The sequence below is a fragment of the Callospermophilus lateralis genome, chromosome 2 (assembly GCF_048772815.1).
Source record: "Callospermophilus lateralis isolate mCalLat2 chromosome 2, mCalLat2.hap1, whole genome shotgun sequence".
Classification (NCBI taxonomy): Eukaryota; Metazoa; Chordata; class Mammalia; order Rodentia; family Sciuridae; genus Callospermophilus; species Callospermophilus lateralis.
Genome location: NC_135306.1, coordinates 148,322,241 through 148,336,722, shown reverse-complemented (window position 1 = coordinate 148,336,722; position 14,482 = coordinate 148,322,241). Strand labels below are relative to the sequence as shown.

The 14,482-nt window shown below is 36.2% G+C and overlaps 1 protein-coding gene across 3 annotated transcripts in view; it reads left to right on the top strand.

Annotated features, from left to right (window-relative positions):
- Positions 1 to 14,482, top strand: part of Uvrag (UV radiation resistance associated) — a 319,107-nt gene that overhangs the window by 49,066 nt on the left and 255,559 nt on the right. For all 3 annotated transcript variants that reach the window (XM_076846616.1, XM_076846617.1, XM_076846618.1), the window contains exon 4: positions 8,259 to 8,420. In XM_076846616.1, the coding sequence (XP_076702731.1) occupies positions 8,259 to 8,420 (162 nt within the window). The remainder of the gene's footprint in view (positions 1 to 8,258; positions 8,421 to 14,482) is intronic.

The window sequence follows — 14,482 nt, the reverse complement described above, 5'->3', positions numbered from 1 at the left end:
GTTTTTAAATTTTTTGGGGGTAGGGAACCGAACAGTACAGATACTTTTTATAGTTATTGGCTTGAGTGATTCTTAAACCCAGTTTATGTTTCAGGTGAATTGTGGCTGAATGAATTAGCATTTAATGTGTGTGTGTGTGTGTGTGTGTGTGTGTGTTTTGCTTATGTCAGATTATGTTACCCTGTGTTAAACTGCATCATCAAATTTGTCCAACTTTTGTCTGGTTAACCACATAATTTGGAGGGAGTCTAGGATGCAATTATAGTACCAGGAACAACAGGATACAATGAAAACATGTAGGAGTGTTATTCACCATCGTTTGGAGAGAAAAATTAGGAAAGGTTCACAATAATAATTCCTAAATTGGGACAGGAATTCTGTGGAGAGATGAATAAGGCAAGGGAAAAAGTTTATTGCTTACCTGGCATACACAAGGCCCTGAGTCTGATCCCCAGCAGAAATAAAACAAAACAAAAATTTATTGGACTACGTTGGTGCACGCCTATAATCCCAGTGGCTAAGGAGGCTAAGGCAGGAGGGTTATGAGTTCAAAGCCAGCCTCAGCAATTTAGCAAGGCCCTAAGCAACTCAGCAAGACCCTGTCTCTAAATAAAATACAAAAAGGGCTGGGATATGGTTCAGGGGTTAAGCACACCTGGGTTCAATCCTCAATAGCGCCCCCCCCCCAAAAAAAAAATTCTTGAACTGTTGTCCAATAAATAAAATCTGTATGCAATTTGTATGAGCAGCTTAGTGAGAAATTTAGCATGACCTTGTCTCAAAAAATAAAAAGGACTGGAGATGTAGATTAGTGCTGAAGTCCCCCTGGGTTCAATTCCCAGTAACAATGGAATAGAAAGAAAAAATAAAAACATAACCAATTCCTCCTGTGTTCTCCTAGTCACTACCGCCTCCGTAAAAGTATCACTCTCCTCATAGACTAGTTCTGCCTGGTTTTGAACCTTTATGTGACACATGCTCTTCTGCTCAGCATAATATTTATGCGATTCATCCATGTTGTCATGTAGTAGTTCATTTATTGTAAGGAACATATCTTTTGATGAACATAGGTATGCATTTCTCTGTGGCATGCATTTAGGAGTGTGTGTGCTGAGCTGTAACAGGTTACTTCAGTAGACACGGTGGAATAGTTTCCAAAGTTTTGTACCAGTTATATTCCTACCAGTAGTGGGAAGTTTTTAGGTACTGTGTATCCTCGTGTTGTATTCTCTTCTAGCCCTTCTGGTATTTTTTACTTCTGGTATTATTTTATTATCTTGTGACTTTAACTTATTCTTCCTTATGGTCAGTTCTAGTTGAGCATATTTTCAAGTGTTTTTTGGCAGTTGCGATGTTCTTTTTTATCAAATGTCTCTTCTGGAAAAACATGCCAAATAATGCCAATGAAGAATAAACAGATTCTGTACAAATTTTGAGACTTTAGTTTTAGATTTATGAGATATTTTTCTTCTTTCATGCTTTCAGTTTTTGACTCTTCAAGACATGGAGTTGGTGGTCTGTTGAATTCCAGTTAAGTAAAATGTTCATATTTGAATTTTGCATATCCATATCACCTTTGGTTTCCTTCCTCTTCCCTTTTTAGCTTTTTATTTAGCCTTTTTTCAAGGACATAGGGTTATCATGAGGAACACCGATTATATGTCACTTGCCCTTCGGGGGCTGCCTGGGACATAAAGCCTATTTGCTCTTAAGTGAAGTGGTCTCCAGCAACATCTCCCACCTCCTGTACAAAAGTTATCTAACATCTTTATGTCTTCCAGTTCCAGATATGACCAACTCTTTGACCTAAGACAAGTTTTAAAATATTTCCTAGCATCAGTTTTCCTCTGAAAAATTGAGTAATGCTGTCTACTTAACAGGATTCTTAAATTTTGTGAAGGTTTAATAAAAATATATAGTCACTTTGGTAGTATGGTGCCTGACATACAGAACTTACAGTTACAAGGTACCAGGTACTGTGGAGTTCAAATATACTGATAGAAATTTCCCCTTTACTGAGGGGAAGGCAGACAAGAAAATCAAGGTGACGTATCATGGCAAGTCCTTTAAGAGAGTGATCTAGTCTCAGGATCCCTGGGAGCATAGAGAAGGGCAGTCAGCCCTAAGCATTAGGACACACACGGCTCTCATTGCTCATTCCTTATTGTAATAATTACAACAGTAGTAAAAATGAGCACAATGCTTTTATTCTCTATTTACGAAGCATGATTCATATTGGTTGAGAAAATGAATCACTTTTTCCAAAGGAATCTTAAGCTGTGTTCTCTGGTCTTAGCTTAGCTTTAAACATTTTTTACCCCAAACTGATTAGGTCTTCTTCCAGTAGAGTACCAGGAATAGGATGTTTTTTCTTTGTTCATTCAACAAATATTTGAGTACTTACTGTATCTCCGTGGTGTTATATTATAAGTTGGAAAAACAATAGCAGAAAAGACCCCATCTCATGTAGGGTCTGGCAGTAGAGTCTGACAGTTCCTGGGAGATCAGGGAAGACTTCTCTGGGGAAGAAATGCTTGAACTGAAACCCTGTGGTTAGAGAGAAATGACCTGGGTTGGGGGAGGCAGAGAAGGGCTCTAGTCAGAGGCCTCAACATCCTCATTTCAAACTGGAGTTGGACTGACAAATCCAGCAATCTGTTTTACTTCTCACATTTCTAGAATATGTAAACTAGAGGTCCTTTTCTCTGTTGTATGCAGCTTCCTCACGTGCACTATAGACCATGTTAAATTAAATCAGGAATAATGCTTGGCTTGTTCTACAAGGCCTGTGAGAACTGCTCGTACTCCTGTAAGGCTGGGTGGGTGAAGGAGCCTCAGACCCAGGGGGTTTAGGCACATCCTCAAGCTCTGGAACTAGAGGTCTTGGCCCAGAACTCCTGGCTTCAAGTTTCTCAAGTCCTTGATGGTGATCTGGGTGAACTGGTGAAGGACAGGCCCTTCCTGGCTAATCTGTGAGGCATACTTTATTCTTGCAGTAATGTTCTTGCCTATAGTGTCATGTTCAGTCACTTCTTTGTGTGCCCACCCTAGTCAGTGGTAATGTGTGGTGGAGCAGCAAGAGCAAGTTTAAGTTCTGCGTAGTTCCCCCTTTTCCTTTCCCCCAGAGAAGAGAATGGAGTTCTCTCTTTCTGCTGTAGCCTCTTGGCTGTAGGATCTAAAATAGGGAAGAGGTTGACAATCCCTTAAGGTTTCTTTTGTTCTGAGTTCTGACTGCTGGGATGTAGTGGGAGCTAAAATCCAAAACAAAAATAATGTACGAAAAAGAATGTGAGACAAATTCTAGACACCAAGATTCAATTTCTGGTACTGTTTTTATTAGGCAACCTTATATAATATGATGCTGAACTTCGATGTTTCGTTGATTCTAAGATGCACATTTTTCATTCTTTGAAATGTAGATGCATCTTAAAATCAGTTCTTCGTAAAAGTCATAGAGAAAGTTGTGGTTTCTTGGATTTGCTAAAATACAGTATTTTGTCTTTTTACCTTTTTGAGATTAACAACTTGTCTTACTTCATGTGGACTTACTGTTGGGATCAATAGGGCTAATGTTTTCAACAGATTAGATATTTCTTATGTGCTAGATGAGGCATTTTGCTAGGCTCTTTTCATATATTATCTGTCTTCAGGTGTTAGGATTTTAGCTATTTCTATAGTTAGTTATTATTATTGTACTACTTAAGCTTCTGAAAACTCAGTGAGGTGATAGCTTGTTCAGTTTTTATAACTGAAGAGTCTAAGACAGAGAGGGGCTTATGTAATTTAGCAGTATTACTAAATTATAGCACTTTTTCCTATATTGCCTCTCAGTTGTCTTCATTGACAGAGAAAAGCTGAAGTTAAAAGAATCTTCACACCGTTCCATAATTCAGTGGTTCTGTCTGGTTGATTATCTGCTGTTGTTCCTAATCCATCCACATTTCTAGTGTTTACTCCTGGGTCTGCATAGTGCAGTGGTCAGCCAGTGATTGGTCAGACTCTGGGCTTAGATACCTCAATCATTGACCTTTGCTTAAGAATTGGGAGTGCATTTTAAGTTGGGCGGTCTTTAAATTTTCTGTGGCTTTTGTTTTCCACTGGGCCTTCTCATCTCTGCCCCACATGTGCATGCCTGCTCAGTCAGTCAGGAATGTGTGGGTGTTTAGACCCTCTTTGGAGTCTCCTTGGGTGGATGCACGGATTGCTTATCGAGGCCCCCTATAGCTATCTCATTTTCTACATCTTCCTGTTAAATTTCTGGCTAGTTTCCCAGTCCATTGCTTATCACAAACAGAACTGTAAGTTCAGGCTACTGAACTGCTGGTCTTCCGTGTTCATTTGCCATTGCGCTTACTAGTGTTACAGCATTGCTGAGGTTGCAGTTTTTCCATGCTCCGTTTCAAATCAAGCCAGTTCTTTTACAATTACCCACCTCTCCCAAATAGAACAGCTTTGCATACCGAAATGGAGTTGGGGATAAAAGCATCCCTGGGTAAGAATGCCACATACTTCCCTGTTCTTAACCTGAAGTCATTGATTTTTTTATTACCAATTGCTCCCCAATTTGGTTGATTTTTCTCGGCCCTGAAATTGTTGTTCAACTGTTTTGTCCAGGTTCATTGTTAGATTTTTTGGAGAAAGTTTGCTGAGCTACTTAATTTGCAATGTGAGAAATTCCATCTCTCCTTTAGATTTACTCTTATATTTACCACTTTTTTGGTATTCATTCATTCTTGCAACACAAATGTTCTATCTGGATTCACTTTCCATGTGTCTTAAAGTACATCCTCTAGAATTTTCTTTAATGAGTATGTGCTGGTGTCACATGCACTATTATTTATGAAGAATATTCCACTGCAGGTAGAATTCTAGGTTGTCGGCTGGGTGTAGTGGCATATACCTATAGTCCTAGTGACTTGGGAGGCTGAGGCTTGAGGATTGCAGGTTCAAGGTCAGACTCAGCACCTTAGTGAGGCCCTATCTTGAAATAAAAAATAGAAGGACCAGGGATGTGGTTCAGCAGTAAAGTACCTACCTCTGGTTCAACCACCAGTATCTATAAATAAATAAATGAATAATTAAATAAATAAATAAATAAATTCTGTGTTGTCATTTATTTTCAGGACATCGAAAGCAAAACTCCATTGCTTTCTGGCTTCTGTTTTTGCTGTTGAGAAGTCAGTGGTTTATGTGTGATTTCTTTAAAGGTCATTTTCCTGAGGGAGCACTTAGGATTCTATCTTTGTTCTATGTTTTGTTTTTTTCTTTCCCTTTTTGTTACTGGGGATTGAATCCAAGCATGCTTTGGCACTGAGATATATTGCCAGTCTTTTTAATTTTTTTTAAATTTTGAGACAGGGTCTTGCTAAGTTACTGAAGGTCTTGGTAAGTTGCTGAGGCTGGCCTCAAACTTGAGTCTCCTGTGTCAGCCTCCCAAATTGCTAGGTTTATAGGTGTGTGCCACTGCATCCTGCTTGGTGTTCTGTAGTTTCACTTTTCACTTTATGTCTTCATATGGTTTTACTTTTATTTACCTTACTTGGAATCTGTTGGATATTTTGGTCCTGAGAATTAATGTTTTTTTGCTTTGTTTTGTTTTTATTGATTGATTGTGGTACTGGCAATTGAACCCAAGGGTTCTTTATCATTGGGCTACATCCTCAGCCCTTTACATATTTTTTGAGACAGGATCTCACTAATTTGCTGAGGCTGGCCTCAAATTTGTGATCCTCCTGCCTTAGCCTCGTGAGTCTCTGGGATCACAGGCTTGCGTCACTGCTCCTGGCTTTTGTTTATAAATCAGTCTAGGAAATTGATACTATTTCTTCAAGTAGTGCTGTGTCCTCTTCATTTATCCATTTTCTATTTCTAGATTGTGTGCTAAATGCATTTTAGATCTTTTCACTCTATCATGCATGTTTTTAAAAGTTTTCTCCATATTTTTCTTTTCTCTTCGTGCTGCTTTGTGTATAATTACTTACTCAGAGACTTTCTTTCCCCCCATTCTTCTTGACTGCACACATTTAACATAGGAGTTTGGTGGGATTTCATTCTGTTTCACTCATGGACTGAGGGTGTACAACCCTTTCATGGTCCCCACTCAGTGTGGAGAGCGACATCTCTAAGATGTGAGTGGGGCTTGTACTTGGGTCTTGAATTATGTCTTTGTGTCTCTTTAAGACTGCCAGGACCAAAGTCCTAAGTTTATATAGGTCAGCAGTGGCTTGCAGACAAAAGTCTTCTAGACCCCACAGTTTTCTGGGGTTTTGCCTTCTTGGTTTAGATTTTTTTTGATTTTTAAAAAATATTTTAGCTAACATTTTTCATTATTTTCAATGGGAAGATTGCCCAACCTGTCATTATCAGAAGTGGTAGGTTTCTTCTATTCATACCTTGGACAGTATTGTCTTTTATATTTGCCCTCCACATATTTACCATCACCAGTGTTCTTCGTTCCTTCTTCTTTTTTTTTTTTAATATTTTTTTAGTTGTTAATGGACCTTTACTTTTTTCTGTGGTGCTGAGAATCGAACCCAGTGCCTCACACATGCCAGGCAAGCGCTCTACCACTGAGCCACAACTCCAGCCCTTTATATTCCTTCTTGTAAATCCAGGATTCTATCTGGTGTCATTTTTCTTCAGTCTGAAGAACTTCTAGCATTTCTCATGTTATAGGTCGGCATGTAATTTGTAAACCTTAATGGTATCCTCACATTTAAATGAAATTCTGCCCCTATGTAGCAGGACTGCTAAAACAATGATAATGAGATAGAAACTGGGGATCATATAAGTGTGGAATCCTTCTGGTCTTAGATTAGAATTCTAAGACAGTAACTCCGGGAATGTTCAACCACTGAACTACATTCTAGCCATTTTAATTTTATTTTTGAGATAAGGTCTTGATAAGTTGCCACGGCTTGCCTTAAACTTGCAGTCCTCCTTATTTAGCTTCCCAAATGCTGGGATTACAGGTGTGTGCCACCACAGTTGGCTTGGGATTTAGTTTTTATATAGCCCAATACAAAAATGATTGCAAAATGTGCTTACTGTTTTATCATCATGCCATTTAGCCCTTTTTCTCCCTCTGGGCTTTGGGTTTTCTCCACATCCCCTCCCACTTTGTTCAGGAAAAAACTGCCACAAAGCCAAGAACAGTTACTCTTATGAAGACCTTTTTATTTACTGATTTAAATAATATGAATGTTGCTAATTTAATAAGATTGGTTATGTTTACCTTCATCAATGAAAGCCCAAACATTTACTCTAGAGGAAATGAAAGCAATTGATGCTTCATATTTAGTTTCTTTTGATGTTATTAAAAACCCTTAGAATTTTGACTTTTCAGAGAGTATTTCAACTAACTACATAAAAAGTAATGTTCATTCAGAGTGTAAAGCTGATCTTGTCACTCCTAACTTTAAAATTTCAGTGGCTCAATCTCTTATACAGAGTAGTGTTGGCTCCTTGGCAAAGTATAAAAGATCCTTCTGTTTGTTTAGTCCTTGATTCTCTCTCCATCTTTGTGTTCTTCCACTCCTGCCAACAGTTGTTCTTAGTTCCCTTACCACACTTTGCTATTTCACACCTTTGATCCTTGGTGTATCATGTTTCTTTTGCCTGGAATTCCTTATTTTAGTTTGGTGAAACCTGCTCATTCTTTAAAAGCTGAATTTCACAGCTTCTGATTCTTGCTCTGTCCCTTTAGAGTTTATTATTCCTTCCCATGCTACTGTGTACCTTTTGCATAATTCTGTTATTGAACTTTTTATGAAACAATATGATTATTTTTATTTATTTATTTATTTATTTATTTGACTGCTGGGGATTAAACACAGTGCCTTGCACATGCTACACAAGTGTTCTATCATTGATTTACATCCCCTGTGATATAATTATGTTAAATAGAGATTTGAACTCCACTGTGAGTTAGAGGCTCTCTGGGTGTATTGTTTATGCTTTGGCTTTTAATAATTATTTATTAAGTGTTGAATAAATGAATGAATTGCCACTTAAAGCCACATTAATGAGACATGGGATTTTATGCTCCTTCTAGAGACTACAGTAAGTAAGCAGATACATTCAGAAGTACCATTATCACCCTCTTTGTATTAATTGGACTATCTCTTGGTTCACTTAAGTTTGCAATTTCATATATTTATGAAATCTTTTGATTTTTAAAAACAAAATGATTTGCTACCTAATTGAAATAATTATAAACAAGTTAGAGTTTTAAAACATGTTTTAATTTCCATGAACAGAATCCAACATGGCGGAGTCTCGATTTTGGAATAATGCCAGACCGTCTTGATACATCTGTTTCTTGCTTTGTGGTGAAGATTTGGGGTGGAAAGGAAGACATCTACCAGCTGTTGATTGAATGGAAAGTCTGTTTGGATGGACTGAAGTACTTGGGTCAGCAGGTAATTTTTAGATTTTAGACTGTGGTTTTCAGTGGTTGTCATTTCCAAATTAACCTAACCTCTGTACTGATGCTTCTGTCTCTACATTTTCTGTTATACAGAGAGATCTTTATGATTCTTTACATAGGCTATTGTTTATTTTTGTTCCTTTTATTGTTAGATTTGAATTGTTGTCTAGTTTAAAAAATATATTTAACTGAAGAAACTTATGCAGAAACACCATAATCTGCTAATTTAAGGGTTTCTTTTTTGTGTGTATGTTTCCAAGAAAGGATATGCTTTCTCACATCATTCTGCTTTTTCTGTCTTATTGGATATTCACCTCTAGAATCTGATGAAAATTAAGTTGAAATAAGAGATATGCCATTATATACCTCTCTTTTGTCCAGTGAAGTGGGGTTATTCCAGAAATAAGAAGAGCTACTGTTTATTGAGCACAGGAATAACAAATGCCTGGATTATATACTGCTATCTTTCCTCCATCTTTGCTGTTACCAGTGACTGGTGTAGTTTACTTATACTAGCACTCTCCTTCCCGAGCCTAAAAGTATAGTTGTTTCTAATAGTATTACAGGACACAGCTAGCAATCATAGTTGCATATGAAATGAAACCTGTTTGCCATCCCAGACATAGGTTATCATCATTAAGGTTTGTAGTAGCCTTATGAAGGGAAACTACTCAGTATTATACAGATGGGTAGAGCTAGGATTTAAATCCAGGCCTGGATGACTTAATAAATCATTCTCTTTGTGCTATGCTACACTGGTGTATATGTGTGATATTTGGTAACCTTCAGCCCCACTTTAGAATGAGTGCCTTTTTTATTTTGTGACACTTATGGTATTACTATAGAAGTAACACTAAAATGTTAGTCATAGATTATTTACAACATCCTTGATTTTTAAAAAATATTTATTTAATGTATATGTTCTGGTTTGTTTCTTTTTAAAGAAACAATTTAATCCTGCATCTTTTTTTTCAGAATGAAAAAATTCTCCACCCTCATTTTGCTTACTGTATTTTAACTTAAACATTTTTAATTAAATTATATTTTGTTTTTATAGTGCTGGGGATTGAACCCAGGGCCTTGAGACTGCTGGGCAGGTGTTCTACCATTGAGCTATATCCCCAGTGCTACAACAGATCTCTTGGACTAACCGAAATTGTATATTTTTAAATTAACATCTCTTCCTGCATAGCCCCTGAAAACTACCATCTACTTACTACTTCTTTGAGTTAAACATATTTAGATTCTGTAAGGGTCCGGCGAAGCGTCGGAGAAAGAGACCACAAGAGATCAGCCTCATGCAACACGCAGGGGAAGTTTATTAGGATCCGGTTCAGCGCGCTGAGGCTCCAGGCAGGCTCGCACAAAAAGGGAGAGCAGCCCAGAGCCCCGAGCAGAGGTTAAGCAGAGCTTAAGTACACTTTTTGGGGAAGGCGGGGGGCTTTGCATACATCAGAACAAATCATCAGGAGGCGCGGGAAAATTGAACAACAACTCTGAGACCTGATTAGCACGTTCACTGGTGGGAACAGATTGGACGGGGTGATTGGTCACTTCTAAGCGAGGTGCACATTTAAACTGATTGGTTTTGGGACTTGCAATGTCTACGTGCCATTCTACACAGAGTCCCAAGTTATTAGACAACCAGAGGAGCCAGTGAGAATGTTTACCGGGCAGTTCGGGTATTGTCCTAACAGCTACAGAGATTACAGGTTCGGGGGGTAGCAGAGGAATTGTAACAATACTTAGTCTTTTACTCTTTAACCCAAGCCTTGTAGCCTAGAAACTTTACAATGTCCGGTCTTTTACACTTTAACTCTGGCTCTGCGGCTTGGAATCAGCTTAAAAATTTTACCTTTACAATTCCATGTACTAGTGAGGCCTTGTTCTTATCATATTCTTATTTATTTTGTGTCTTTCTAGAGTGACCGGAGCAGTACATTTAATATTTATGTTCCTTTCTTAACTTAATTCTAATTTCCTACAATTGTTGAATCTTTTTATCTTGTCCTGTTTTAGAGCTGGTCTTTTAAAAATATTTTGAGTGCTGGGGGTTGAACCCAGGACCTTGCACCATAGTAAGCATGTACTTAACCATTGAACTACATCTCCAGACCCTAGGGCTCATCTTAATTAAAACTTGTAAAACAGTGACTTTGGTGTAAGCCCCTTTTCTTCTCTTTTGGTAACAGATATTCTTGTTGCCTGTAGACTGGTACTGAGGCATATACTCTGTTTCTCTTCCCACATGCCACACCTGGCTCTCTCCAGTATGTGCTTATTGCTCATCTGAAAGTATCTACATTTTGTGGAAAATGGTGGTTCTTAACATATTGTTGCAGGTCTATAGTCTGGAATTGAGATTTTTGGCTAATGAAGGTAGTTGTAATCATGTGTTTCAACTCACACATTCCTTAGGTAATGTTCAAGTTCTCAGCTGAGCTTGTCTCTAATCTACCCTATTTCAGAAAGTCAGCATTTGGGTATCTCCTTAGGAAGTTGGCCATGGAAGGAAGTATGCTGGTTTAATAGAGAACAAAAGTAAAGGAAAAATTATGTTTTTTAAAGCCAATTAGAAACTTAATAAAATTGTAGAAAGTAAAAATACCTATGAAATAATTAGGTATAACAAGTAACATACTACTAAAAACCAGATAAAATAGAATTACAAAGTTTTAGAAGAAAGTGAGACGTAAGATATATTAGGATAATAGGCAGAATCGGTTAGGTTCATTGTTCTTAGGGTTAAGGATTCAGAGTAGAAGACAAGATTTTTTAGGCCACTTAAACTGATAATGATGAATACCTTCATCGAGAGCTATGGAAGTGCATAGAAGAAGTATTTAGACCAAATTGGAGAGACTTAGAGAGGGATGACTTCAGAATAAAGTTTTTTTTTTTTTTTTCCTTAAGCCAGGTGTATTGAGGTATAATGTACATACAATGAATTTATCCTTTTAAAGGGTATGGTGAAGTTGACAATGTAGAATAATCATCTCCCATAGTGAATAATGCAGTGAACATTTAAGTATAGTTCTTTGTGTTGACATAAATATCTTTCTTTTGGGTAAATTCTGAGGAATGGAATTGCTGAGTCTAATGGTTAAGCACATATTGAAATTTACATGATACTGCCAGATGGTCTCCCAAGTGAATATCACATTCAGCATTCCCATCAGCAATGTGTAATAGTTCCATTTGTTCCCCATCTTTGTTAACACTTCCTACTGTTGGTCTTTTTTAGTCATTCTAATGGTTTAAAGTGATATCATTTTAATTTTAATTTGCCTAATGTCAAAAAGGATATTGAGGGCTGGGGATGTGGCTCAAGTGGTAGCCTGCTCACCTGGCACTCATGTCGTCCCCACCCCCTTCCATCCTCAGCACCACAAACAAACAAAGATGTTGTGTCCGCCGAAAACTAAAAAATAAATATTCTCTCTCTCTCTCTCTTAAAAAAAAAAAAAAGATATTGAGCATCATACAAGTATAATGCCAGTCTTCTTTTTCTTAACAGTGTCACTCAAAGAGCGTAAGGGTTTTAATCTTTATGAAGTCTAGTGTATCAGTTTTCTTTTGAATTTCATGCTTTTTCTGTGTTTTCTAAGATATATTTCCCTAACTCAAGATCACTAAGATTTTCTTTTATTTGTTTGAGGAAATTTCCATTATAAGTTTTACCTTTTAGGACTTTACATTTGCATTCATTTTGAATTAACATTTTGTATGACCTACAATGTTCATTGTTTTGCAAATGAATGAACAATTAGATAGGAACAATTGTAAAGGGCATTATATTTCTCAATTGAATTATTTTGTCCTTATTTGAAAAATCTGTATGATAAGTCATTTGTAATTGCTTCTGTTTCTGCATTGCCTGGTTCATTGAGCTCTATGTCTATCCTAAGGCCAATACCAAGTTATCTTGATTACTATAGTTATAAAACTAAGTGTATCTTGAATTCATTCACCTAGTTTGAGTTTACCAACTTTTTTGTTTTTTCAGAATTTTTCTGGCTATTCATTATATATATCAGTTGAAAATTAATTTAAATAAAAACAAAAAGAAAAATTAATCTGGCTATTTTAGGTTTTTTTTCTTTTCTATGTATACTTTAGGATCAGTTTGACAATTTCTACAAAAATCCTGCTGGGAAATTTGTTGGAAAATTTTAAGAAAATCTGAAGAGAATTGACATTTTATTAATATTGAGTCTCTTTCAATCTACAAACATGATATATCTCTTCATTTATGAAACTCTTCTTCTTTGATTTGATTCACTAGTGTTTTGTAGTTTCTAGCCTGCAAATCTTGCACATATTTTGTTAGATTTGCACCTATAGATTCCATATTTTTTGGTAATTTAAATAGGATTCCTTCAACAAATATTCCTATTTACAATTTTTGTTGCTGGTATAATGAAAGTTTCTGTATTGAGCTCATATAGTATAACTGTGCTAAACTCACTTGTAGGTTCAGAACTTTTTTTTTTTTTTTTGAGACTCCTTTTTACTGATTGATAAGAACACATTTAATTTCTTCCTTTATGATTTGCATATTTTTAGTTATTTTTCTTATCATATTTCAGGGAGGCTGCAAGTACAGTGTTGAATACAAGTAGATACCGTGAATATCCTTGTTATTTTTCCTTAAACTTGGGGGAAAACATTTGAGTCTTTCAGTATAATATTAGCTATAATTTTCATAAACACTGGGTTGGTGGTTGAGTTTTGTCAAGACCTTCTTTTCACATTCCTGGTATAAATCCTACTTGGTTAAGATGGATTTTCCTTTATATGTACAGTTACAGTTTTATACGTATAAACTTGTTGTTGGATTTTTATATATAGTTAGATTCAGTTTGCTAATATTATGTTAGGATTTTTTGTATCTATATTCATAAGGGTTATTTATGTCTTTCTTGCAGTGTCCTTGTTTGTTTGGTTTGGTATGAGAGTAATGCTGATCTCAGAATGGATTGGAAAGTGTTTACTTCTGTTTTCTGGAGAAATTTTTGTAGACTTGTTGCTATTTATTTCTCTAGTGTTTGACAGAATTTTTCAGTAGAACCATCTATATGTTAATATTTCTTTGTGGGAAAGTTTTAAAGTATGACTTTATTAGATGTGGAGCTATTTGGGCTATGTATGACTATTTTTGTGAGCTTTGATGATTTTTCTTCCAAAAGAGGCTGTGTATCACATCTGGCATTTCAAATTTACTGGTATAAAATTTCCTATGCTGTTACTAAATTCTTTTAATTGTGTAGGGTCTGTAATGATTCTTTCCATTTTTGTTCTTGCTACTGGTGTTTTCTGTCTTCTTTTCTGCTTGATCACTCTGACTAGATATTCATCAATTTTATTAATTTTTCAGAGATCTAGTGTTTGATTTCATTGATTATTATTTTCAATTCCTTTGATTAGTATTTATTATTTTTTTCTTTTGACTGCTTCAGATTTAAGTTGCTCTTTTGCTAGTTATTGATCTGAGACTTTTTAAAATATATATATATTTCTTAGTTGTAGGTGAACACACTACCTTTATTTTATTTATTTATTTTTATGTGGTGCTGAGGATTGAACCCAGTGCCTCATATGTGGAAGGCAAACACTCAATCACTGAGCTACAACCCCAGCCCCTTTTCTTTTGTTCTTAAAATAAACATTTAATAAAATTTCTTTTAAGTATTGATTCCTTTATATTCCACAAATTTTTATGTTGTGCTTTCATTGAATTCTGAACATTGGCTTTTCTTTTTTTTTCTTTTCATTACCACGGATTGAATCCAGGCCCAGGCCTCTACTACTGAGCTACACACCAGCTGCCCCATTCCTCTTTTTTTGTTTTTTAAATATTGAGACAGGATCTTTCCTAAAAAATTTAAAAACCTTCTAAAATTTGATGTTTTTAGATATACCGGACAGTAGGGTGTATTTTGACATATATATACATGGGTTGCAACCCATTAGAGTTTTGACCTCATTCTTTTGGGTGAACATGATCTAGAGTCACACTGGTCTCAGTAAGTAGCATTGCCAGTTTTTGAATTT